Consider the following 26,678-nt stretch of genomic DNA (forward strand, 5'->3'; position numbering starts at 1 on the left):
TAGTTCAGCCAACAGATCACAGTCAGATATGGCAAGAATTGCACTCTCTTTCAGGTGATGAAACATGTGTCTGCATCCTTTTCAGATTAACTCTGATGGGACAGTTTTGGGTTCAGATTCTTCACGTCTGTCCCAGGTATTATTTGCGTGGGTTTACTGAAGGGACGTCAGGTATATGTCAAAGCGTAACCCCGCTGTTAAGGATAACATCTTACAAAGAATTACGAAGCTTTCTCCCCAAATATCAAAGGCAGGAAAGTGGAGTGGACTGGTCCAAGGCCAAAAACGATATTTAAACTGAAGCTCCAAGAGGACAAGGATTTTTGTCCTTTTTGTTTGCTTAAAATTATGGTCCCTGCACCATGAACAGTTTCTGTCACATAGTGGGCCCTCAGTAATATTTGTTGAATGAGAAAAAAAAAATTTTTTTCAGTATGTGAATGAGGATCTTCTGATGCAGTGAATCATGTGGCTATCAGGCATTATATTCATTCATTCAAAGAATACCAAGGATAATAATTTATGATAAACCCTATGTGAATTACCCAATATACACCTAAGGTAATGAAACATATGGGCTCTCTGCCCTCATGGGCCCAAGAGCAAAGCAAGAGGGACTAGCAATACGCAGATGAGTAAACAAAAACTGTTACCTCTGGGGGGCAAGTGATGCTGGAGTGCGGGGCTGGTGATGCACTCAGCGTGCTCAGGGAGGACGTGTCGTGGAAGCCAGGCCTAAGACGGTCCCACCCAACAAAAGAAGCAGGAAGGAGCTCCTTGGGCGGAAGGAACTGTGTGTGCAAAGGCCCTGAGCCTGGAGAGATGAGCAAGTTGGAAGACCCCAAAGGAGGGTACAGTGCCTTGCATGGAATTGGGGGGCAGGGCATGAATGGAAGTTGAAGGTGAAGACCAGGGCAAGACGTGTAAAGACTTCAGTGTAGATGTTAAAGTGGAGATGCAGCTCTTCCGAGTCTAGACTGCAGGGGAAGGTCTGGGCTGGAGGTCTACTTCGGGAGTAAGTGCTATTTAGATGACGCTGAAGAAGCCGCTAGCTGTGTGGGTGATGCTGCAGGGGAGAAGTTGGGAGGGTAATAAAGGGAAGGAGATTTAGCAGAGCTCTGAAGAGTGTAATGTTTGAGTCAGGAAAGGTCGGGTCAGCGGAATGGCCAGACCCCAGGGAGTGTGGGGTCAGGGAAGCCGAGAGAGACTGAGATTCTTGGCAGGAGAAAGGGATCAGCTGCTGCTGAGGACAGTGCCCAGGACTCACAGTAAGGGGAGGGCAGAAAGGTGTTGATGGGTCTGACAAAGTTGTAGGTTACCAGTGCCCTTGACAAGGATTGCTTCAGTGGCTTCTGGAGGTTACGACATAGTTCGAAATGGGATATGGAGAGTCAGGGCAGAGGGCAAAGAAGTGGAAAGAGCTTAAGCAGACAAGCCTCTGAGGTTTGGCTTTAAAGGAAAATGAGAAATAAAGGAGAAGGCAGGGCTATGTGTGTTTAGGGAGGGCACTGTTTGGTTGGAAGTGGGCTTGCTTCCTGCCAGGAATGGTTCAGAGGGAGAGATTGATGACAGAAGTGACCAGGAATGAACTGGAGCCTGGAATCCCTGTTGCCTGGAGACAGTTGATGAACAAAAGAATGGTCCAGGTTGTGGGGTTTGCTGATTCATCAGAGTTAAGAAGTGTTTTTCTTGCAAGTGGTAGAATTTGGTTGTCAAATTTCATGGAAACAAAGAAATTTCTAAATGCATATTCTAAAATCAGACTGTTTCCTTCATTCCAATTCGGCTTCCATGTGGTTCTGATGCCGAGCACGGTTTCTTCTCATCAGCATCATCCAGCACAGTGATTGCCTATAGAAATCCTTAAGGTGTGAAAACTATTTCCTGGAGCAAGCGCAGCATTTCAGTTTCTCAGATGAGGGCAGGGACTCCCATCAGGACCACCTGATCACCGGAAGTTCTGCCTGGCCCGTCTCTTCCGAGATCATTACTCAGACTGCTCTCTTTGTCTCTTAAACACATGTCAGTTAACTTCTTTGCTGCTTCTATGTAATTTCATTTTCCAAAGAGCCTTGCAAATTTTTGAAAGGCATTAAACTGTTTCTCAAAATAGTTAAATTGTGAGATAGTGAAGATTGCTCTAATTGGTTAGTGCCTGATTGATATATGGGACAAAATAAAGGGAATTTCATTAATTGTGAAATCAGATTTCTTCTCTTATTACTGGCCTTAAAAATTTAGTACCTCTGGACCGCTCGTCTAATAATTGGCCTCTTGATTTTTATTGGGCAGGTTTATTATGTAATATGTCCACTGGAAGATGGAAGGGAGTATTTTTAACTCTGTACATTCGCTCTGGAGTTTCAGCAGCCTGGGGCGGATTGCTGTTTCCTTCCTGGCTCGCAGCACTGCGTCACGCCATCAGGAAGCACGCTGATCCATCACAGACACGTGCTTAGACTTGGAAGACACTAGAGATTTTTCAAATGTGATCACAATGGCCCCAAATGAGGACTGGGGCTTTAACTCTTATTTTCTTGATCAGCTGAAACAGTGTGTGTGAAGCCCACCCTCTGGAAACCTTTGTAAATTGTCATTTCTTGAAACTTTGCTTCTTTTGCAAATGCCGTCTTTTTTGGGTGAGACCTGGGCTAAAAGTAGACTCACAGGATGTATCTGATGGCTGCTTCTGGTCCCCACGGAAGACGAGTGGACTCGGGGAGGAAACCCCTGCCATCCCGAACGACACACAGGAGACCTTAGCCCAAAAGGTTAAACCCAGCTTCTCTGAGCTGCATCTTCTAAAACCCTGCACAATAGTTCTGCCGGCAAGTCTCATGTATTTTTGGTCTAATCAGGTGTGCCTTCTTAGAATTTGTTAAAGAGAAAAGAGATAGCACTCCTATCAGGATCTGAGTAACACTTTTAATTCTATTTAATTAACTAACGTATTTTTGCTGCTGTTGTTAAACGGTAGGTCATTAGAGATATGGTTCCCAAACCATGTGCTAAGGCACCCCAGGATATTTTAAATTTTCAAGGGGCATTCCTTTTGTTGTCAAGCTGGGTTAGGGGCATTGTTGTGACCAAAAAAAAAAACTGTAGTCTGTGGAAATCAAGAGAGAACGGGAAATGTGAATGGTGGTGTTGAATCAGAATAATCCGGGGTTTGTACAGTTAAGCAGCGCTCAGCAAGCACACTGACCTCTGAAGGCCCAGAGTAAGTCCCAGAGTAAGTGGCTATTTAAGAATGAAATAAAAATATAATATTTTACCATAAATATATATATAATATACAATAACATTTTGTTTTATATTATAAAATGTAAGGTCCAGTGTTGGATTTTTCTTCCAACAACTCCTCGGCTGTTAGGGAGTACTACTCACGTTGTTTAGACCTGTCTGCTTAGCACACAAGACTGTTAGCTATCTCCTCTGGCCTAGGAATGCTGCTAAAATATTACTTAGCCACTGTGGGCATTGTGAAACAGGGAAATATGGGGACCTCTTCAGCAGGTTTCTTTGTTTTTTGCAAGTAAACTTTTACAGTAATGTTGGAGGAAGTGTGCTCAGTTCCTCAACAGTCTTCCTTCACCCACAAGCATCCGTACGTCTGGCTAGCTAGCGGGGCCCCTGATGGCAGGTGCCACGGCCGCCACTGAAGCCTCACCTGTCCCACTCATGAGAAGCCTGCTTTGTATCACCCACGTTTGTCGGCTCGCTCTGTTGACTTTTCTTATTGGTTGGTTTGATTGCATTTATTCCAGTGAAGTTAATTTCTTGGGTGGAGTATAAGAAATTGATTAGAAATAAATGCTCAATGAATATTTGTTGAATGAAGTCATTTAATGAATGTCTTAATCTCAGTTCATCTTAAATCACTATCGGCAGTATGTGGCATGTCTGCGAAAGAACTACGGGCCCCCAATTTATAAGGAATTCAGATTTTAACTTTCAAGTGAATTTTCCGGTAAATTATAAATAATCTGTCTTTAAAACTCAATAGCATGTTGGAGTGTAGGGGTGTGGGGGTGGGGGAAGGCAGTCAAAATGTGCAAACGAACAGTTATAAAATAGATGAATACTGGGAATGTAATGTATACCATGCTAAGTATAACCAACACTGCTCTACACTGTATGTGAAGGCTGTTCAGAGATTAAATCCTAGACGTCTTATCACAAGCAAAACCCTTTTTCCTATTTCTTTAATTTTTTATGCCTATGAGAAAATGGATGTTCACTAAACTTACTGTGGTAATCATCCCACGATGCAGGGAAATCAAATGACTGCTGTACTCCTGAAACTTACACAGCGCTGTATGTCAATTCTATCTCAATACAACTGGAAGAGAAAAAATGAGTGAAATCATGTCCACAAAGTGCCCCCCCCAAAAAAAACCCCTTGCCAGCAGGTTGCTATTTGCTGTTTGTGCCCTCCCAAAATACATATGCTGAAGCCCCAGCCTTGAGTACCTCACAATGTGACTGCGTTTGGAGATCGGGCATTTGGAGAGGTGGCTGAGCTGAAATGAGGCCATGAGGAGGGTGTCCTTATAAGAAAAAGAGACACACAGAGACCCCAGGGGCACACAAGCTTGCGTGAAGAAGAGGCCGTGTGAGGAACTAGCTGGCAGATGGTCGTCTGCAAGCCAGGTGAGCGGTCTCGGGACAGAACAGCCCTGCCCACACCTCGACCTCAGACTCCCAGCCTCCTCAACGATTGGAACAACCAGTTTCTGTCCTTTAAGCCACTGAGTCTGTGGCACTTCGTTACGGCAACCTGAGCAGCTTAACACACAAGGATAGCAAAGCCCATTCCTTTCGTCTGTTCATTTGTTTTGAGGGTTTTTTGTTTGTTTGTTTCTTTCCTTTTTTTTTTAAATTGAAGTACCGTTGATTTACAGTGTCATGTTAGTTTCTGGTGTACAGCATAGTGATTCAGTTACATATATATATATATATACACACACACACACACAAACACACACACACACATATGTAAAATTTTTTTCATTTCTTTTTCACTATAGGCTATTACAAGTTACTGAATACAGTTCCCTGTGCTCTACGGTAGGACTTTGTGGTTTCTCTAGTCTGTATATAGTAGGACACAAGTGAACTTATTTGCAAAACTGGAAGAGACTCACAGACTTATGGTTACCGAAGAGGAAAGTTCGGGGAGGGATATGCTGGGAGTTTGGGATTCGCAGATACACAGCTCATTCCTTTTGATGGGAGGCAGGGGTCGTTGAATGCTGCTGACTAGGAAGAGCTGCTCAGCCCTGGGCTTTTGGGAGAGCTGAGATGCCTCTTGGTGATTTGGGCAGACCTCATGTCTGTTCTCTCTGGTTGAAATTGCCCAGAAGTCAGGGTCTGGTGGCCATGGTTAAAACGTGTGCTTGTGTCCCCATAGTACAGATACTACAGGAAGATACACAGTAGTGGGGGAAAGAGGGTGGTTGAGGTAACCCAAGAGCACACTCTGGGGAGGTGCTACCTTTAAAGTACGTTTTGGCCTTTTGTTCTATTTAAAGGAAAGCTTCTGCCAGGCATCCCCTCCCGTGATTAATATTATTAATGGGACATCCAGTTTAGTTTGTAATAGGAAATTTTTTTTTGTTTTCCTGCTCACAAAGGTTTCAGTTATGCCTCCAAGCAGTTATTTATCTTTTTTAATCACAGTGTGACTCTGTGGAACATATTTTGGTCTCACTATAAAGGGCAATCAAAGTAGACCTTGAGAATCGCAGTGTTCATTGTTTTTCTCCCGTGTTTGAAGGCTGTGGCTGCCTGTGCAGGATTTTGCCGTCCATCCCTTCTCTGTGGACGCACCTATGGATGCCATGTTTGAGGTCACGCCTGGATTGGCCGTGCTGTCCCTGTGTTGTTACTGCTCTGCCCTCTGCAAACCTGCCCCTCGGGTACCATGTACCTTTGATACCCGCATTAGTCCATTACCTTCATAGGGTGTCCTCTTACTCAGTCATAATTGGCAGGGTATTTTGTGCTTGTTTTGCTTAATTCTAATTTATCTACTATTATGTCGGTTATAAAGGGGGGTCACAAGTAGGTCATGATGCAAACTGCCAGTGAGGTAACAGTAAACGTACCCCATGTAGCCAGCAAAGGCGAGCATCCCTTCTCGTAGGCTGTTAGTTGAAGAGGTACACTCATCTCACTTGTGTGCAGTGACGTGGCGTATCATCTCGTCTTAAACTGAGCTGCACAGGCTGAGTGTCTGATAGCTTTGGTCATGTTTGTTCACTGAATCTGAGCACTTGTTGGCTCTTACATTTTTAAATGAATGGATCTGGATTAAATGTGTCACCTATAAAGTGATGATAAGTGAAGAGAATTATGTATAGTGTTTAAATGAAACTAAATTTCATTGATTCAGATTAGAGATTATCTGTCCAAATTGATGGGAAATTGAAATTAAAATGCATTCAGATACCTTTTTTTTCCACTTTTGAGTCCACTGAAATCATCGGAATTAGGCAAATTATATATTGCTTGGTGCAGAATCTTAGGTGAGCTGATTCAAGGCTAATAAAATTTGAGTTTTAACTAGTTAATAATCAGATGCTTCTAAAATTTTTGAAAAGCACTGAGACACAGCACTTAAAGTGTGTTCTTCTGTTGCGTATATGTCATTGTATTTAGGAGGGGGGTTAGGAAGACACAGAAACCAGCACTGATTAAGCCTCCTGGACAGTCCTGGACCACCTGGTCCCCTGCGTTTCTGAAGGAGTGGCACTTCTTTGGGACAATTAGCTTTCCATTCAGCCATCTGGACTCACAAAGATGAAGAAGACAAAGGCTTCTGTTGGGTATTAGTGAAGATGTGTGGTTCAGTTAATCATCAATTAGTTGACAAAATATCAGATGTAATCATCCAGACATCACTGGTCCAGCAGGTGGTGGGGCAGGGGACGGTTTGGACCAGACAGAAACTAATTCTAACAGAGGTACTTAGTAATCACAGGTGAATGCTGAATTGGGGTTGAAGTTCTGTGAAACAGAGTGGGGAGAGAAATGTCTGCTCATATTACTTTGCAGAAATGGCCTGCAGAATAAGGCAACGACAGAAGTAAAATGACCAGCCCCATTTTGGGTGCTGGAGAAATGGGCTGAGTTATGAAAATAGCAGCTCTCTCCTTCCCATACAACTTGGTCCCCTCGCTCCTCGTGGTGAAGAGGAACTAGGCCCTGGGAGCTAAGGTTCTCCCGTGTGCTTGAAGCCCGAGATGGCCTGGATGAGAGAGCAAACGTGTGACACACACCCCTCTGCAGAACAGTGAACTGTGGCTCTCGGTGGAGAGAGGCTTGTGTGGTCTTTTTCCGCAGAGTTCTGAATATTGGAAGCCCTATGTCTTGTCTCTTTTTTGTTATTCTAACCTGTTCATCAAGACCGCCTTCTGCCCATCAGTTTCAGATTTGCAGCCTCTAAGCCAAGAAGCATGCGTCTGGGTTTCTGCGTGGTGAATTTAGCTCTCCCTTATTCTAGGGAAGATGTGTTCTCAGTGACTTAATTTGTGGGAGGAACTTTTGATCAAGATCTTGAGTATCTTCTAGACCTGCCTCTTCCAGTTGGTTTGCAGTGAGCTGGTGAGCACTTCCAAGAGGATCAAAGGCTCTCAAACTCCCTCCTCCAATTTTATGTGGCTGTGATACTGGACTTGAACCCTACCTGAGTGTAAGATTCTTAGTTCTTCAGCCCAAATATAGGTGGGAAAATAGCATAATGAATGCTACTCAGAAAGGCTTAATAACAACAGATATAAAAGAGAATATGAAAATAATGCTCACAGCCAACACACTGTCTATTTCTAGTGACCATTTCCGTAAGAAAGCAAATTGCATTTGATTCCCAATTTTCAATTCCAGTCTTCAACCCAAAGCTCTCATGTTGAGGTGGCTGGTCTTTGAATTTTCTTTATAACTTTCTTTCCTCGTCTGCTCAGGCTTCCAAAACACCACAGACTGGGTGGTACAAACAGCACATATTTATTTCTTATGTTTCTGGAGGCTGGGAAGTCCAAGATCAAGGCCCCTGATGATTCAGTCCTGGTGAAGGTTCTCTTCCTGGCAGACACCCTTCTCACGTGGCAGAGAGAGACTCTTCCTTTCCTGATGAGGACGCTAATCCCATCATGGGGGCCCCACCCTCGTGACCTCATCTAAACCTGATTATCTCTCAAAGGCTGTCTCCTAACACCATCGCCTCAGGAGGTAGGGCTTCAGTACATGCACCTGGGAAGGACCGGAAATTCAGTCCATAACAATTTCTGACTCTACCTCTTCTCATCTGGAGGAATTTTAAATTAGAAGAGGATTCCAACACATGACCTAAGGATCATTGGATGTTATTAGGCAAAGTGCAGTGTTTCTGGTCTGCACTGAATAACTGAAAAAAAGCTGAAATCCTGTGGCCAGGGCATAGAGCAAATCTAATTCTTTGGAAGTTGCAGGAAATGTGGGGAAGACGGGGTTGCAGCATGTTTGCGAGCTCAGTTAAGGAACATTCTACCTGATCATTTTCTCTCCCAAGCAAGAGCATTGTTTTATTTAAGCCATATGTGATGCTTATGAGATGCAGTGAGCTTGCTGAATATTCATTTGCAGCTCTGCTCATCAAGTTCTTCTGATCCCTCTTATTTTCCTTTGACTTATAATTGGTGTGTTTGAATATTTATGATCTGCTTTGTGTTAAGCTGAGGGCCTGTTTGAAAGGCTGTCCTGTCCCTGCTCTCCAGCCTTGTGCAGCGGGCTCATAGAGAAGGCGTGGCACTGAGGGATGGGGTCTCAGATGTGTGCTGCCTGCTGACCCCTACGGATGCTGTAGCTTGCAGCTCCTCACGTGAGATGAAGAATGGGAATACTGAACAATTGAAAAACCCTTTGAAGGAATCACGAAGGACCTGAGTGCTCACCTAACCCACGGGATCATTTCTCAAATGTCTGAAGGCAGTGAAGTGACACCCTTCAGTGTTTCTTTCCCAGATGACATAACCCTGCTCAGGTCATTCACCCTTGGTCACCTAACCCAGTTAGGAACCTCCTGGCTTCCCATTACTTTCCTCTGAATGCACGTAGACGCCTCAGCATCACCAGTTAAGTGCTCCGTGGACACGTGGTCTCCAAAATGCAGCCACTTCAAGAACTTTAAATGACGGAGGTACGTTACAGCAGAAAACACAAACGCTTTATAAAGGGAAATAATGTCAGTTTCTTACAAAGCTTACGCATGTCTGTTTAGAATTTGTTCAGAAGTACCTTCCCCACACCCTCGTAGGGAATCAGATTGCCCTGGATGAACCTGACCTGACTCACGTGACCTGGGGCACTGTGGGACGGAGCAAGGACTGTCCAGCGAGCCTGGCATGGGCCTGCCCTCAAGTGTCTTAATTTTTTAGACCTTTGTTTCTCTGCCTCTAAGGTGAAATAATAAAAACGTCCATCCTCCTAGTTGTTTCACTGTCTGGACTCTTGCGAGGATGAGAAAATACAAGGGATGTTTGGGGGGCGCGTCGGTGAGGGCTCTGAAGGAAGCGACGTCACAGTGTGCTGGTGACGCCGGCCTTCCCAGCAGTGCAGAGCCCGTGAATGCTGCGTCAGACAAGAATGACCCCTCACTTCCGTCCAATGAAGACGGGGATGTGGGGGGAGTGGCGGGGACCACCTGGCCTCCGTGATGACTTCTTGGCAAGGTCCGGTTTGCACAGATTCTGGATCCTGGGTGATGCTCGATTTCAAAGCCTGATTTGGATCTTCAGGGTGAACCCTGACTGCTGTCACTACCTTCAACAATTTATTTTCTCCCAAGACACCTCTTGGGAGGCCAGGTTTCTTCTGTTTTCTGACCGATGTGGGAGGAGCTAAATGAAGCAAAAAGAGAAAAGAAGATATCAAGACAGAGTGATGTTATCAAATAAACCCAGCATTGTGAAAACAGGATTTTTATGGTGTGCTCTGCTTAAGTCTTCTAGACAATAAAGTGCTGTGATGCTATTTTTGGAAAGGAAACCTTAACCACATCATTTTCTTGTGCCCTGGTTTTCATACAAAGGCGTTGTATGAATGTGCCCTTTTGAAAGGAAAATGCTTTAGGACATCAGTCACATTTGTAAATGTGTGTAGTTATTAAAATATCAGGACTAATTCTGTTAACCTTATTGTATAGTATTGCAGGAGGAACCCGGGTATCAGAAAAATGCTTGTAATGGGTTTATTTTTTCCATCAGAAGAGAAATGTCATATTTCACTTGGCCCTAAAACTTGTCATTGTTTCTTTCTTAAGCATTTCCTTTGCATATACTCATAAAAATCCATTATTGCATTCTTTCCAATTATCTGTCGCCTAGAAGGGTTTGAATTACGTGTTGTTCAAAGCAATGCAGCATCTGTTGACCAAATGGATGAATGAATGATCAAAAGAAGGCTTTTCCTTATGCTCCGTGACAATATAAAGCTGCCAGGGCACTGTGTCGGGCAGGCGGCGTTGTCAGAGAGCGGCTGCATCTGGACGTCCCGCTGGGGGGGGCCGGGGCGGGGGTGGTGGGGCGTCGTTCAGTTCCGTTGCTTACATGTGGTTCTTGTTTTGGAGGAATTGACTTCCTGAAATACTCGCATGTTTTGTTTGAAGGCATTTTTAAGGAGAAAAAGAAGAAGCTCTCATAGAGAACGACTGTCATTTTTATCATTATTTCAGCTGCACTTAATAAGCAACAAGATAGTCCTTTCTAACTCTGGGCAGTCTGCTTTGCGTTGGTGCCTCTCACTCCTGCGCTCTTCGGCTCGCTGTTCTTCCGAGCACACCCAGCAACGACAGAGGTTGAGGAACCTTTCACAAAGTCATGGTCATTTTGCAGAAACAGAGGACTGCAGGGTTTCACTAACAGTGCCCCCCGGGCACATCTCTGACATGAACTTCCGTCAGCGAGGGGAGGGCCTGTCCTCAGACAAGAAGCCAGGAGGTCCACCAGCTCTCCCACGTGCTCCCCCAGTGGACTTCCACCAGAGGCGATGTGTGAGAGGATGGCTGCGGGAAGGAATGGAGCCTGTGCAGCCAGAAATGTGTGCAAGCAACACTGAAGGCGGGCCCATCGCTCCCAAGCTCGGTGCTGGTGCACACAGACCACATGCACACGTCAGAGCCGCAGATGCACGTACCACACAAACCACATGCATGCCCCCTGTGTAAATTACAGCCTGCACACATGTCACACACGTCGTACAGATAACACATCCCATGTGCACGTACGTACCACATCCAGACATCACACACAAATCACTCAAGACACATATGGCTCTCACGTGTCTACACACAACAAATCACACATGCCATACACATCACACAAATCTTGCATGCATACTGTGTACACACGTATCATGCATCCATCATGCACAACTCTTACCCATCACGCACATGCACGGTTACACCCACCACTGATACTTTAATCAGCAGCAGTCCTGGAGGGGAGAGAAAATTTGGATGAATAAGAGACCATTTCCGGGGTTGCTGTGAGAATGTGGGTGAGTCCAGGAAACTCCACCTCCCACACCCACGGAACCAGCGGGGTAGGTGGGGCCGTGTGGAAGGCCACGCTGTTCTAGTCTCAACAGCTGTCTTCCACTTGTGCCGGGAGGCTGTGCTTGTTCACAGAACAAAGCTCATCCCACTGATCGGCCCATTTCTAACTCTGCCCTACTCTGCCCCTCCATCCCCAAAATGGGTTCCCTGGGCTTTGGGTGGCTAAGAACCAACACCCTTGTTTTCTACCAGTGTGCAGACCTATCGAGTGACAGAGTGTCAGAAGAATAAAATACTGCCTTTATCACTGTTACGAGTGTTTGGAGAAATGGCTTAGGTCTGGACCAGCTGGACTTACTGTTGTCCTGAATGAAGCCATCTCCCCTGGCCCCAGCCCAGGGGCACATGGGTCCTGGGCTCTCCGGTTGGCAGGGATGAGCACTGTGTTCAGGGTCTCAGGACCGCTGAGAGGGCAGAGGAGGGGTAAGCTGTCCAGGGTAACCTTCTCCCCACCTCTCTGATCAGACAAATTTGACCTGCTTTCTTTGGGAGGAGGGACTACACTGTGCAGAGGGCGTGCAGCCCGATTCTCTGTGGAGTCCCATCATGGGGACCTTGGCGGCTTAGGAGTAAAACATCCCGGCAGTGGCTGAGTCCTAGCCACCCATGCTGTCCGCGATAAGCTGATGTGTGTCAGTGGGAGACTCTTAGCAAGGAGCACAAGACGTTGGGAAACGGATGCCCTGCCTTTGTTGCTGAAGGCATTCGTGCCTGTTTGGTGAGAAGTCAGGTCATGTGGAGAGGGGCCAGGGCAGCGGGACATCTGGCCCAGGCGTGGCCATGCGGGCACTGCCGGACCTGCGCAGGCCCAGCCCTGCACACACAATCGTCAGTTGTATGTATCTTCCCCACTTGCTCTGGGTTAATAGTGTGCCTTGAAAAAGAACACTGTCATACACTGCTGGTGAGACTGTCAGTGGAACATTTCCTCAGAATGCAATATATATATCAAAATTGTGCAATAGATATCAAGAAATTTAAAATATTCACGGCTTTCAACTCAGTGTATTTTACTAATTGAGCCCAAGGAAATGATCAACTATGAAGCCAAAACTTTAGATGCAAGATTGACCACTCTAACTTTAGGCAAATGCAAAGCATACTGATAAAGTCAGTGCTGGGTAGTATGGACATAAATAAATTATGATGTAGTCACAGGACAGAACATTATCTAAGCACTCAAAGTCCTGTTTCTACAGAATTTTTTGATCTGGAAAAAATCGGATTAGATGTTAAATTTAAAAAGTAAAGCAAAACACTGCATTCAGGATGAACTCAGTTTCTTTGGAACAAGATACTGGTCTTGATGATACAAAATATGGCACCAAGTTTGAGAATATGGGAGGATGTGGAGTGGGTAGGTAAGGCCATATGGATAACAGTGGTCTTCTAGAGCAAGGAAATTCTAGGTTCTTTTTAGTTTTTCTTTATGTGTTTTTCTCCCCCCCCCCAATTTTTGTGAACATGAATTGTTTTTATCATCAACAGAATAACCAGTTATATGGTTTGAAAGGCTACCATATTCCTGTATAAACAGTAGATATTGGGGAATATCACTTTTCCAGGCTCAGTGAATACAGTTTCAGTGTGAGGGCAGCCTGTCTCAGTTACCTAGGATCATTGTAATGCTGTGTAACAACCATGAAATCCCAGTGGAACACAATAGTAGACTAGGGGTTGGCTGGGTATCTCTGTTCCATGTCTCTCATCTTCCTGGGACCAGTAGGCTGGCCGGAGCATGTTCTTTTCCTGGTGAGACACAACAGAGTCACCCAAAATGCCAGACCACCTAAGCCAGGCTAGATCTGGCACTGGGTTACTCCCACCCCCATTGCATTAGCTGTAGCAAAGCAAATGGCGGAGCCCAAAGAAAGGGAGGGACTGCAGAGTCACCTGTCGGAGGGCATGGATCCGAGAAGGGGATGGAATCCATAAGGGTGACAGCTGTTTCTGTTACATAGATGCAAATGTTAGTTTTGAAAAAGAAATAAAATTAACCTCCTGCAGAGTCACCTCTTTGCAGACTGTTGCTCATTTGCGTTGTCTTTGTTGGGTTCATGAGGGAGGAACGCTCAGCCTGCTGAGTGGCTCTTTGTGTCTCATCAGATCCTGGCCAATGTGATCATTTTCATCTGTGGAAACCTGGCGGGGGCATACCACAAGCACCTCATGGAGCTTGCTCTGCAGCAGACATATCAGGACACGTGCAACTGCATCAAGTCCCGGATCAAGTTGGAATTTGAAAAACGTCAGCAGGTAAAGTGCATTTTCAATCTTCCATCTGTGTTCCTGGAGGTGTTACTGACATGATGTTGCTGCCGCCCATGTCGAGTGTGCAGCTCATTCACTTGCAGCATCGGGAGGAAACCAGAGTAGCTCTCTGATTGCCCTGCACACCCAGCTTCCGGGGTGCTTGGTGGCACTGTAAACCAACCAGCAGAGATGGCATCTTCAGACTCAACCCCGGTGACCCCAGGATCGCCCACAAGCTGACAGCCACATCAACCACCCTCAACACGTGGCAGGGGAAGTTCAAATAATAATAATGATGATGATGATGATGATGATGATGATGATGATAGTAACACTTCATTAAGGCACTCACTTTTGGTTAAAGCACATTTCTCTGTGATAGTATTTGTGGCAAGACTTTGCCCACCTACAGAGTGCCTGTTTTCCACATGGGATGGGGTGGGATGAGATAATGAAATGGGATGGATGATTGAAGTCGTCCTTGAGGGAGGTGATTGGAGTCGGGAGGGGAAGTCTGACGGGGAACTAGTCATGGTGTCAGGGGCTGTCCTACAGTGATTGCTGTGGGTGATGCGAGAAACAGACATCAGAGGAATGAACAGGTTATGACGAAACACTGCAGAGATAGGAACTGGAGGTAAGTGGCAGGCGTGGGAGCAAAGCCATGTGGTGTCATCCAGGATGGTGGCGAGCAGGTGGAGCAGGTGTGCTTTGGAGGGAAGACCAGGAAGGAGTCCTGTATGTGACATGCTTAATTTCAGGTCATGGCGAAATACCCATGTGAATAAACTTGTTTTTCTTGGGTTTGTATGTCCATCACTAGGAACCCAGTCTCCATCTGTAAAGGTGGTGGTTAGCACGACTCTCTGTGAACACCACACTCGCCTCTCTGAGCTCATTCATCAAAATTTGGCACATAGAAGATCTTCATTACTATTTGTTGTATTGAGTTAGTCTGTTGTGTATAATTTCATCAAAATGTATTATGGTGGTGGGAGCCAAAGAAATCCTTTGAATTTTGACACTAGACTTTGATTTGTGTATGGACTTATACATAATAATTGAATTCTTTTTTGAAAACAGGGAGTTCCATTTATTCATTCAACAAATGTTCATGGAGCACTGAGTTCATGGCAGGCATGAGCCTAGGCCCTGGGGTGTGCCTGTAAATATTACTTTCTCACTTGTATTAGCAGATTTCGTGGTTTGTTTTTTAAAAAGCATTTTGTGTTACAACATGTATAGCAAAAATATTCCATACTTAATGTTTGATTCCTTAGTCTCTACGTATATCAGACTCTGTATTCAACGTTGAGATATAGACAGCTGTTGACATGAGCCCGTTAGCCAGCATATCTTCGTATATCTGTGTTCAGTAATAGTTCAAATCCAGGTTCTAGAAAATTCCATAGTTTCAACAGACAGCACTTAGCGTTCGTGATTGTCCCCTATACACAGTCCAAATGTTTGGGCTAGATGGTTTCCTTTTTCAAACAGCGGTGACTAGATCAGGTTGGTCCTGCCGGTCTTGTTTACCTTTCTTTTCCATCACCTGCAGAACTGCCTTCAGAATAGCACCAAGGTTAGGGAGACCTGGAATTCCAAGCGGACGGATTATGTAACCTAATATTTATAGCACCGGCTTTGACAGAACAGTAAGTCAGGCTGCTGACCTCCTCTGCACTGCCGACTCCCTGAAGCGACCTTGAGCAACCAGAACTGGGTGTCATCCCTTGTCACAGTGATTTGTGGGGTCCAAGTGGTCAGAAAGGCCACATTTTGACCTTACACGGCTCCATAACCAGACCAGTGAGGCACACCTCGTGTTGGAGGCTCTGTGAGGCCGTCACGGGAGGTGTTACAAGGGCATGTATTTACTAGCTTTAGGGAAAGGAGCTAATGATCCCTTAAAATAAGGAAAGAGAAAAGGAACACTTTGAAGCAAAATAAGACCTTATACTCAAGATATTTAATAAAACATAATTTGACAGCACGCACGTATTTGGAGACCAAAGCTGGGAGTCAGCTCTTAGGATCTGGAGCCCAGATTGGAGCACTTTTCTTGTTAGGGCTTTGGAAAATATGTTTCTAGAATTAGAATAAATGTTTGTAGTTTTTTCAGACCAGCATGTAATTAAATGGGAGTGAAAAATTTAATGAAATCAGTAAGATGTGATGGGACAGACTTAAGGGAACAAGTAAGACTTGGCCAGTGGCCGCCCGCGTGTCCCTCCTGCCGAAGGGTGGTCTCTGAGACAGCAGGGTCGGCTGCGGCCACAGCCCGGACCAAGGGCTGCACGAGTCACTGCCGGTCCACCCTTTCCCGCAAACCATTTTTGCTCCTTCCTCAGTCACTACGGCAAACAGCAGTGTCCTGCAGAGTGTCTCCTTCAGGTGGAGGGCTGTGTGCTGAGCAGCTACTAAACAATTAACGATTAGTTTCAGCCGCCACTTGGTTAAAACCTATACCACCCATTTTACTGTTACGTCTGCAGGGGCCTCGGAGGGAGCGGACGCTCCCGGAGGCTCAGTGGCCGCCGTCCTGAGTGGTGCCAGGGCCTCGTCTCTCAGCCTCACCCGCTGCTGCCCTCAGTCCTTGGGGAGGAAGGCATGTGTCTGTCCCACGTGAGCCCAGGGAGCTGCCCCTTCAGCGAGCCCGCTGGGGCTGCAAACAGTTGATATTCCTGAGCAGTGCCTAGAGATTCTGAAATCGTTTCAAAATTTGCTCAACTCTGGACTCTCTTTCCTTTAGCTTAGATGGTATTTTTCCTAGATGCAAATGAGATGAATTTCTAGAGATTAACAACCATGTTTGAATAAAGTGGCTATTTGCGCTGTAAGATTTTGGGAGAAAAAGGAATGAAAAATGTTAGCAGAAATTTTTCTCAGAGTTGTATTCTTGCCCTAAAAGTGCCCTCGTGTATAAACAACATATAGATGTATTTTTACTAGGTGGGAAAACAACTACATCCCATGAGCGGGGGGGGGCCGCCTTTGGGGTCTGAAAGTGGTGAGCTTTGACTTTTGTCGTTAAGCTTCCCGCCCCGCAGTAAAAGCCGTTTCTTGTGCTCGGTGTCCGTGAGCAGAAGACCCTTCATCAGACCTGAGGAGGCCGCAGGTGCCTCTCCCTGGGGTGGGCAGGAGCCTCTCAGGGACTGACAGCAGCCAGATTCAGAGCAAAACAAGGACCCTCCCGCTTCACTGAAGTCAGCGTTGCCTCTGTAGGACTGAAAACTGGGTTTTTCTTTTCTATAGAGAGATAATAAACACTCTTCAATTTATATTTGTCTTTGTTTTGAAGTAATGTAATTCAAAGAATCTTTATACAGTCTGCCTTCCTCTGGAACCATCCTGAAGACTGCCCGTGACACAGTGTGCTTTCCAGTGGAGAACGCTAGTCAAGCGAGCCGTGGCCCCCGTGTTATGCCTTGGTCTGTATCCCACTGGGCTGGGGGTGGGGGCTAGCGAACCAGGAGGCTTCCTGGCTCTCCCTGGGGGCAAAATTGTGTTTCCTCTCTGCAGACTTCGTTGGAACAAGTGGACCTTTTGTACCCATGGTTGGGCAGGTAATAAATGTTCCCGTCTCTGTCCTGATATGATAGTGGGTGCTCTTTGGGCACGCCCGGCTGCGTTGCACGCACCATTCAGGATGCTCGGGGAAGCGCTGCTGAAGCTGTTTTGGGTTTGGGCTGCTAAAGTTTGGTCCCCTTCCATGAGGGGAAAGGAGAAAGGGAAGAATGGGTGTTTCTTTGAGTCCTGATAAGGTGCCGGTGGTCTGTTTAGTTCTTTTTGCTCACACTGTTACATCAGGTTTCTGTTGCTGTTGTGACAGATGACCACGACTGTGGCGGCTTAGGGCGGGTTTAGTGCTGCAGGTTTCTGGAGACCCGAAGTCCGAAGTCGGTCTCATGAGCCAGATCACCGTGTTGGCAGGGCTGGCTCCTTCCGGAGGCTTGAAGGGGCAAGTCTGCGTAGCTGCCTTTTCAAGTTTCTGGGGCCTGCCTGATTCCCTGGGTCCTGGCCCCTTCCTTCAACCTCAAATGCAGCGGCAGAGAATTTTCCAGCCTCTCCCTCTGTCTCCAGCCCCGCTCTCTGGTCTGTGATTCCGCTCTTGCACCGTCTTCCTTCTCGCTGCCTAACCCTCCAGCCTCCCTCAAAGGAGGAGAATCCAGAAGAACCTCCCCATCTTGAGGTGCTTAATTTAATTACATCTGCTAAGTTCTGGGTTTTCTGTGTAAGGTCACATCGTCACAGGTGCTTGGGGTTAGAATGGGGTCATCTTTGCAAGTTCATTATTCAGCCTGCTATCCTGTCTTCTTAATTGATTTATAAACTCTATCGCGTAAGTCCTTTCCCACGCTTAGACCAAGTAAAGTAATTGCCAAGTGACTTGTCTAAGATCACTCGGCTCTGAAGTGTTTTTTCTGCCTCTCATGTTGGTTCTGCCTGGGGTTTTGGAGTGATCTCTGGGGATATAGAGTGTTCTCAGCTGTAAAGGACTTTTTTTCTTTTTTTTAAGCTATGTTGTTTATTATTACTAATTGCATAAGCAAGCATAAGATGATACCAGTCATTGATCTGACTTGTCATTAGCTGATGCGTTACCACCGTAGGCAGCATATCATCCGTGAGAATGCCGGGGACTTGTATGGAAGATCACACTCAGGAAGCCGCCGTCTTCAGTCTGTCTGTGGCTTTATTTCCATTCTGTGGTGAGTGGCTGCGAAGCAGGCGGACCCTGGAGGTGGACATCCTGAGTTGAATCCTGGTTACATTATCTTTTAGTGTGACCTTGGTCAAATTTCCTACCTTCTCTGTGTCTTAGTTCTTGTGATGGAAGTTCTCCTTGAGCTCTTGTCAAATTTAAGAAGCAGTCTCTCCTGCATCCCGAACAGAATCCTGTTAAGAAAGTGATCCGCATCCAGTCTTGCATTGAACTCGTATGACTTTTATGCACTGGCATTAAACAAATCAGAGGCCGCCCTGGCCAAGCCATCGACCGCGCTGGAGCAGGGGGAGTGTTTGGTGCCAGCCATTCCGGCTCCTGAGTCCCCTCCATAATAAGCTCCCTTCTTCCTTGAAGCAGACAGATTGAACAGAGACACGTTCTGCTTTGTCTGCTGGAACATCTGATAGGGAGTTGTTCCAAACACTGCTTTCACCAGCCCCTGCTCACCGCGCTGGGAAGCTTACTTTTCACCAGCAGGATGGACGGTGTAAGGCAGTCCCTGCCGCTCCTACCGCAGGCCTCATCGCTGCACTCGTCGTCTGTGTCTGAGTCGGTCCGTGGAGTCCAGGGTGAGCCAGCCCAGAGTATACGCCTCTTGATAAAACCAAACTGGAAATAGGAGCCCCCGAAGAGTTCAAGCCCTGTGAGACTTTCTCACTGCAGTTCCTGAAGAATTAAAGCAGCAAACTTTGGCATAAATGGTATCCGTGGCCTTTGGGGATGGCGGTGCACGCAGCAGAGACAGCAGAACAGGAGAAATGCAGAACGTGACACAGTCCTTCCAGTTTGGTTCTGACCCCGCTCTGGCTCTTGCGTCTTCAAAGATTATTAAATAAACTGTCCTCCCACCTCCCGCCCCACCCACTTTTTCCTATTTTATTTAGTAATCACTTGTGTAGTTTTTCCTTTGGTAACTCTTCCTCGATGATGTCGTAACTTGCACCATTCTTGGTCACCACTTGTTTCCATCATATTAAGCAGTGAATTGCATCCTGTTTCCTTTGGTCCCTCTCCCTTGGTGGAGAGGACATAGCTTACATGTCACTACCTTTTCTTCATCACCCATTAGCGGAAGATTGAATGATGTAGAAGATAACACTTACGTTTTGCTTGGAATTTTTAAAAAATGAAGAGTTGAGGTTTCATAAAAGAATTCTCTTTACAGTGTCTGCCATTCGAGTTTATGGGAATGAAGTTCAGGACTTGCTTTAACAGCTTGCACCGCCCTGTGTGCTGTTTATTACTTAAATTCTCACGAAGCTCAGATACTATGTCTCATTGAGAAACACAAAAGAGGCTATTTTAGGATGCTGCGATTTATGCCATGATGCTTATAGATACTTTTAAAGGGGAAATGAAAATCAATTCCAGAAAAAAATGTATCAATAACCCTCAAATCATCAAGCCTGAAATATTTTCCAGTGAGTCCTTCAGTTAGAATGGATGAGGCCATTACATATTTTCAAAGACTGCAGTGAAGGCCAGGCGGTGAGTGTGTACCCTGGCTCCTTTAAGGAGAAATCAACAATTATAGATGGAAGATCAAGGGGAAAGAGGAGGAAGACTGTAGGAATCAAGGTCAAATCTTAGTGCCGGAAGTGAACACCACTGCGGGGCACTAGTAATAGGGGCTCAAAACAGCATTAGCGCTCATTCTGTAAGAAGTTAGACATCCTGTTCTAAAGAGAAAAGTAAAATAGTGTTACAATCATTAATCAGATTTTTAAATTAATCCAATATGTGCAAATGCCTATTTCTGTCATGACAATAGAAAAGCTAAAAGGTCAAACAAAGCCTCCAGACGTTTCCCCCATGCACGACACTTGAGCAAAGCCCCATCTCACGTTCACAGTGAGGAAGCCACTCGCCTGTCTCCTTGGAGGAGCACCTGGGGGACATTTATGTTGCACCGGATTATCCCCAGCGAATCCTTGTTGATGATACTAGAGAAAAACACACACAAAACAGAAGTTGCACCCTCAGGAGACACCTGGTTTTGGTATATTTGGCTCCTGAAAGGTTTTCTTTTTCCTTGGAGATTGCCTACTTTTTACACCCTGTGGAGCAGTATTTTGATGCTGGCAAGACTGTTTAGTAGTCAAAGGATAATCTAATGGAAAGACTCAAGTACCCTCAGTATCATTTGTATGAGTTAAATAAGCCCAATAAAGAAAGAGCTCCAGAACCAGTCCTTCTGGTCACAGTGTCCATCCTTTGGGTGTTTGTCCCACACAGGAGAAGATGCGTGCCCACTCCAGAGTCAAAGTCAAATGCCAAGTCTTCCGTGACTGCAATCGTGTTTTTCTTCCTGCAGATGTCAGCACAATCGGGCCCCTACACGTCCTGTGGCATTAGTGCTCTGCTTGCTGAATCAACGCAGCAATGTTTATACCATTTACGGGAAGCCCACCAGGGTTTACAGCAAGTTGAAAAGGATGGCTTAGGAGCTTTAGAATTTTGTTGATTTTGTTCATGCATGTTCAAAAGATGTTAGTCTTTGGAGTTATCCCTTTTTAAGTTGTCTAAGTGACCTCAAAGTTTTGGAAAATTTTGTTCTTTGGCTTCTTTAGAAGAATCCTTTAACCTGTTTATAGATTATTGGCCATTTAATATATGTGCATTACTGGATGTGAAAATTCCTCCCAAAGACCTGGGTTTTCCATAAATGTGAAAGCACGGAGGACCACGCGATACACTCAGCAGTGACACCCGAGGAGCGTTGGAGGCAGTGATGAGCACAGAAACCTGTGCGCGAACTGGTAAATTAAAGTAGGACTTTTACATGTGTTCTTCTGCTAAATGCAGGGTTATGAAGGCTATGGAAGCCCTGATTCTCCTACACATCAAAACTCCCATTTCACATTTTTTTTCCTTCAGTGATCTGTTCTGTGCCGGGGACCGACCCGTGGAGTGTAGCAGCATTCTGGGAGGAGCCTGCAGGTCCCTGTTCTTTTTGGGTTTAAGTCTGAATGGCAAGAGACAGGTCGTAACTGTCTGAAGGCATAATTTTCACGAGAAGATACAGCAAGGTCACGTGACAAAGCTTGGTGGGGTGGGAAGAAGGTGGAATGGCACCCGGGGAGGCCAGTCGGGGAGGCTTCCTGGGGACGTGACAGCTGAGTTGCAGCATGAATTAGGGAAGGCTGAGTCATCTTGTCAGGGTGACCTGATGAGGAGTTCTCCGAGCAGAATGGGTGGGCTGCCAACGTCCAGACTTAAGGCCCAGACTGACCGGTTTGAAGGACACAGGGGTCAGCGGGACAGCTGGGGAAGAGAGGGGAGTTAGGAGGGAGCCGGGAGCCGGACGCCAGACCACACACCGGGCCTTGCAAGGTGTGAGAAGGACTTGGGGTTTTGTTATACCTGGACAGGGCAGTCACTGAAGGGTTTTAAGCAGGGCAGTGACGGGAACAGGCAGACATTCTTAAAGGAGCTCTCTGGCTGCTGGTAGAGAGTGAGTTGGAAGAGGAAGCATTCCAGGCAGGTGCCCCACTACGAGCTGGTCTAGACCTTATCTCGGTAAGAGTAGTTCGGGCCGGAGTGGACAGATTCAGGACATATTTTGAAATGAAACCAGTAGAGGGGTTACTGTTGGATTGGATGGTGGGTGAGAAGAAAATAAACTAACCAAGAAAGATCCGTAAGTTTAAACTCCAGCAACTGGATAATGGTTGGTATGCCACTCCTCAGATGTCAGTGTCTTTGGGAACAATATTTATTATGGGGGATGGAGGTGGAGTAGAAACCAAGAGTTGAGGTTTGACCTATTCTGTGTCCAAGAGGAGATACCAAGCTGGCAGTTGTGAGTAAAATCTGGAGCTGGAAACATAAATGTGGACATCATCAGCATGGAGTTGGAATTTAAAGAACCAAATGAGACCCCCTAGGGAGAGAATAGGAGTAGAAAAGATAAAAACGACCCCGGACCAAGCCCCGGGGCGCACCAGCCTTTGGGAAGAGATGGGGGAGAGGGGTTAGCCCGTCACTGAGAAGGACCACCCACCAGACGAGAGAGAAGCCAGACAGCGCGGCTCAGGAGAAGCCAGAAGAGGACGCGTCGGGGGACAGCGGTCAACTCAGTCAAACGCTGAGGTGTAGAGGGATGCGGGTGAAGTGACCGCCAGTCCCTGCAGCCTGGCAGGCACCTGGGCAGAGGGGTTAAAAAGAACGGGCGGTGACGGAGGACAGGCCGTGACACATGGAACAGGCAGAGGCGCCAAAAATGCGGAGCAGGTTGTTTGCTCAGGACTTTGTCTACCGAGATGGAAAAAGCAGCATCGTGTCCCGTGTCTTCCTGCGGCCTCCCTGGCAGGACACTGTAAGCTGCCTATTAATAGCTTCTCCTGTGTTGTATTACGCAGTTACCCGCCCCGTGTCTTTTTTTATTTTGAATCATTGATTCTCAGGAAGGAAAGGGCAGAAGGATTGATTGATTTTTTTCTAGAAAAGCAACTCAGATCTTGGATTACAGTTAATAAATCATCACGGCTGTTGTGTATGGGGCGTGCTATTTCGTGTTCTGATAATAGCTGCTAGAAAGGTTTTAACCCAAATAGAAACAAGCAAAAAGAGTTACTGAAAAACAGGCAAATAGTAACATCATGGAAGCGGAGTCAAAAACAATTGGAAAGACTATGGGCGAAATCGAGAGAAAGAGTTAAGACAAAAAGTCAGGCCTCAATTTGGGCTAACAGTGTTTCACCAACACATCAAAGGGAAACCATAAGATTAAATGTTAAAGGAAAAATAACTCATCCTCTTTGCAAAAGAAAAAAAATCCCTGTCAATGAATGTGCCGTGATCACTGTGTTCCTCGGGAGGCTTGCTGCCCAGAGCGTGACAGTTTCAGGGTTGGATAGTTTTACTGAAAGCACCATCCTCGCTACAAGAATGGAAGTCGGAAGCTGAGCGTTTCACCTGGAGATAAAAATCAGTCAGCAAGCCATGGGGTTGTTTGAACTTAACAGCACAAACCCAGAGCAGTGGGTGCAGCTTTGGCCACCTCGTTGGGTCCAGCACGGAAAGGCAGCAGCAGAAACAGTGAGATTTCCTTCCTACTGTGCATGGACCCCTGTGCACCTTGCTTGGCCAGATTCCAAGTGACAGGGGTCCAGGGAAAAATGGCCTCAGAGTGGAATTTTCTTTGTAGCTGTGTTTTTTCCCAGTCTTGTCTGAGGCCCCTTTCTGGCCCCTTGTGTGGCAATGACGTCATTCTCTCAAGGAGTTGTGGAGAACAGAAATGGGAATGTTTTATCACTGACCGCAGAATGGGCTCGGACCAACCTACTGGGACGTTAGGCCCCTTGGGCCACGCAGGCATCTCAGCCCCCGAAGGAAATGACCATTCCTCAGACAAGGGGAATCTTTGTCACTGTGGGACAAGATCCAGTGGCTGGAGGAAGAAAGGTGTATTAAAACAAAACACAAAACCTGTTCACATGAGGCCGGGTGCCACGTGTGAAGGTGTCCTCGCCCAGGCCCCTCTCAGTGGCTCTTCCCATCCACGGCTCACTAGGCATCAAAATGTGGCCACCACCTTGGCAGCTGCCCAAGAGTTTACTGGCGGCCAAAGTGACGCTGGGTCCATTTCCCAGTGCGGCATCCGTCCAGCGGGCCTGCCTGGGGCCCCTTCCTGCCATCCTGAAACTCGACTGTGAATTCTTTGGTGGCAAGGGCTGTCTATTATTTTGTTATTTTTCTTTATGTTCTTAGAACCTAGTGCAATTCTGGGCGTGGAGAAGGCAAGGACATGCACACCAGCTGACCACACACACCAGTACATTCTGCCCTGTCTCTCCCCCTTCCCCTCTCCCTCTCTTCCCTTTCTGTGTTCATCCCTTCTAATGCAGTTACTAATTGTATATGTACATGGCAGTAATTCATTCAGCTCCATTATTATCAATGGTCCCAAGCCAGACACTCTGACACGTTGGACCCCTAATGGATTATAGCCAGCGCCTCAGCTCCAGAGTATCCATACACTGTCTTGATTAACCATTCGTCAGTCTCTCCTCTATCTCTTCTGAATTCTCTGCAGGTTAAATATAATCTCTTACTACATTTGGACATGTTGGCTCTGAACGAACCCAGATACCATCAGATACGTCTTTCCATTATGAGGCTCACTTACACGGTTACTCATGAAAGTAATACTTGGTTGTGTTAAATCTGCAAAGGATAAACGAGGATAAACAGAAAAAAATCTCAGTTCCCTGTTCTCCCAGGCCCGTTTGCCTCTCCCCAAAAGTTTTTCTCATGAATTTCAACTGAAGTGTTTCTCTGAACTTGGGTTATTTTAGCCTCCTTTGTCATGGAAGTGGTCAGTATCCTTCCAATCGGGAGCATCCAGACAGAATCGTGTGTGTGTTACGAACGCTGCAGTTTTTTATGTCAAAGGCAAAATACAAGTGTGAAATCACCCAGCCTGTTGACTTGACCCAGAACAAGCCTGTATTAGAATGCTTGGCTCATGGATACAATCGTGATGACACTTTGCAGCGTAATGGATCTTTAAAACAGTGTTAGATTTTTGAAGTTGGTGAATACGGCAGCACTTAAATAGTTACTAGTTCAGATCTTTCCTGGTGAATTTCACTGTCAAGTTAAGAAAAAAAAATGTTTAGGGGCAGTATTTATGAGTGGGTGTTCTAAAGGATGGGTCGGTACACAGAAACAAATGTCAACCATAGATCCTGCTCTTTAAAAAGGGGCAGAGAGATTGAGGAGCTCTCAAAACTTGGGCTCTGAAGATGTAACACTCAGATGAGTGAGCTCTCGGGAAAGCTAGGAGTGAGATTTTGAATGTTTACTGAAAAACAGGGAAATCCTTTCATTAATGTGCACTGTATTTCATCAGCTGATTCAGATGAACGTACGATGGAACAACTTCTACACAAGGGAGAATTGAAAGATCTCTGAGTTGCTGATGAATAATGGAAACAATGTAAAACTTGCTTTTAAATGAAGTTTGCTTTTTAAATGCTTTCATGAAAAATATTTCTATCGGTTCCCATGTAAATTAGCATTTATAGCAACGGTCTTCTGCCTTTGGTGACATCATGATTTTATGTTATTTCGCTGAGAAATGAACAACATGAGACTGAAAGCTGGAGAGGACAACTCAGGGATATTATTATGCAAAAAAGAGAAATACCAATTTTAAGATATTTTGTGAGTATTTTCTCCAGAGAACGATGAGTTTCACCATCCCGTGCCTCACTGTCTGCCGTCATTGGTGCAACAGAGAGTGATGGGCTGGATCGTTTTCTAAATCTAAGGAAAACATAGCTGGTCCAGTCCTCCAGCTGAGAAGGGATTTGGAAGGTTGCATTTCTGACGCTTCAGAGGAAGTTCCATACTTGCTCCCTGTCCAGCCTTTCTTCACAAGACACCCTTTGAGTAGAGAGATGAGAACTTTGAAAATCAGTTGCTAGCATGTGTCCCCAGTGTCACGCTCTCCAAGGAGGACCCAGGTCTGATGCTCCTGTCACCCCCCATCTCTCTAGGCAGTGCTCCGGCTCCTGGGAGGCAGGGAACTCACATGCCCCCTTACAGGGGCTCAGGTCGGGGGGTTCGGCACCTGTCACGGATGTGGTTAAAGGGTTTGTACATTGCGAGGGAGCCAAACTGCCCATCCACCTGCCCCAGGATTCTCAGAATCTGTGAGCCTCTGTGAGCCTCTGTGTACAGTGCTTTGCACTCAAGTTGGAGTTGTAAAAAAATGCAGACCAAAAATACAGATATTACCCAACACCCCAAACTTAAAGAATAACAGACAGTCATGGTGTAAAATGCAGATCTGTATTTGCGTCTTCCTTTATCATGCATATTTTTAAACTTTTTATGCCAAATCTATTTTATCCAGGAGTTTGTGTCTGTGCCCTTGTCCCAGGAACTTAACATCGTCATTGCTGTATTTTGCAGTAATTCTTATATCTTGCAAGGTTACCATCACCTATGTATAAAATATATGTGTATGCTTTAATTTGAAATTTCTTTGATTTTTTTTGCCTGTTTATTTTTCTACATAGAGTGGGGGATCATTTTTTCAAGTTCTGAAATATATTCCTTTAACCTTATCACTCAGAAATGTTGAATTTCTCA

General features: G+C 45.9%; 1 protein-coding gene across 3 annotated transcripts in view; it reads left to right on the plus strand.

The window, feature by feature from the left end:
- The window catches only part of ADCY2 (adenylate cyclase 2), a 379,164-nt gene that overhangs the window by 174,701 nt on the left and 177,785 nt on the right, over nt 1–26,678 (plus strand). For all 3 annotated transcript variants that reach the window (XM_032469849.1, XM_032469844.1, XM_032469848.1), the window contains one exon: nt 13,700–13,849. In XM_032469849.1, coding sequence (XP_032325740.1) covers nt 13,700–13,849 — 150 coding nt within the window. The remainder of the gene's footprint in view (nt 1–13,699; nt 13,850–26,678) is intronic.

The sequence above is a fragment of the Camelus ferus genome, chromosome 3, assembly GCF_009834535.1.
Source record: "Camelus ferus isolate YT-003-E chromosome 3, BCGSAC_Cfer_1.0, whole genome shotgun sequence".
Classification (NCBI taxonomy): domain Eukaryota; kingdom Metazoa; phylum Chordata; class Mammalia; order Artiodactyla; family Camelidae; genus Camelus; species Camelus ferus.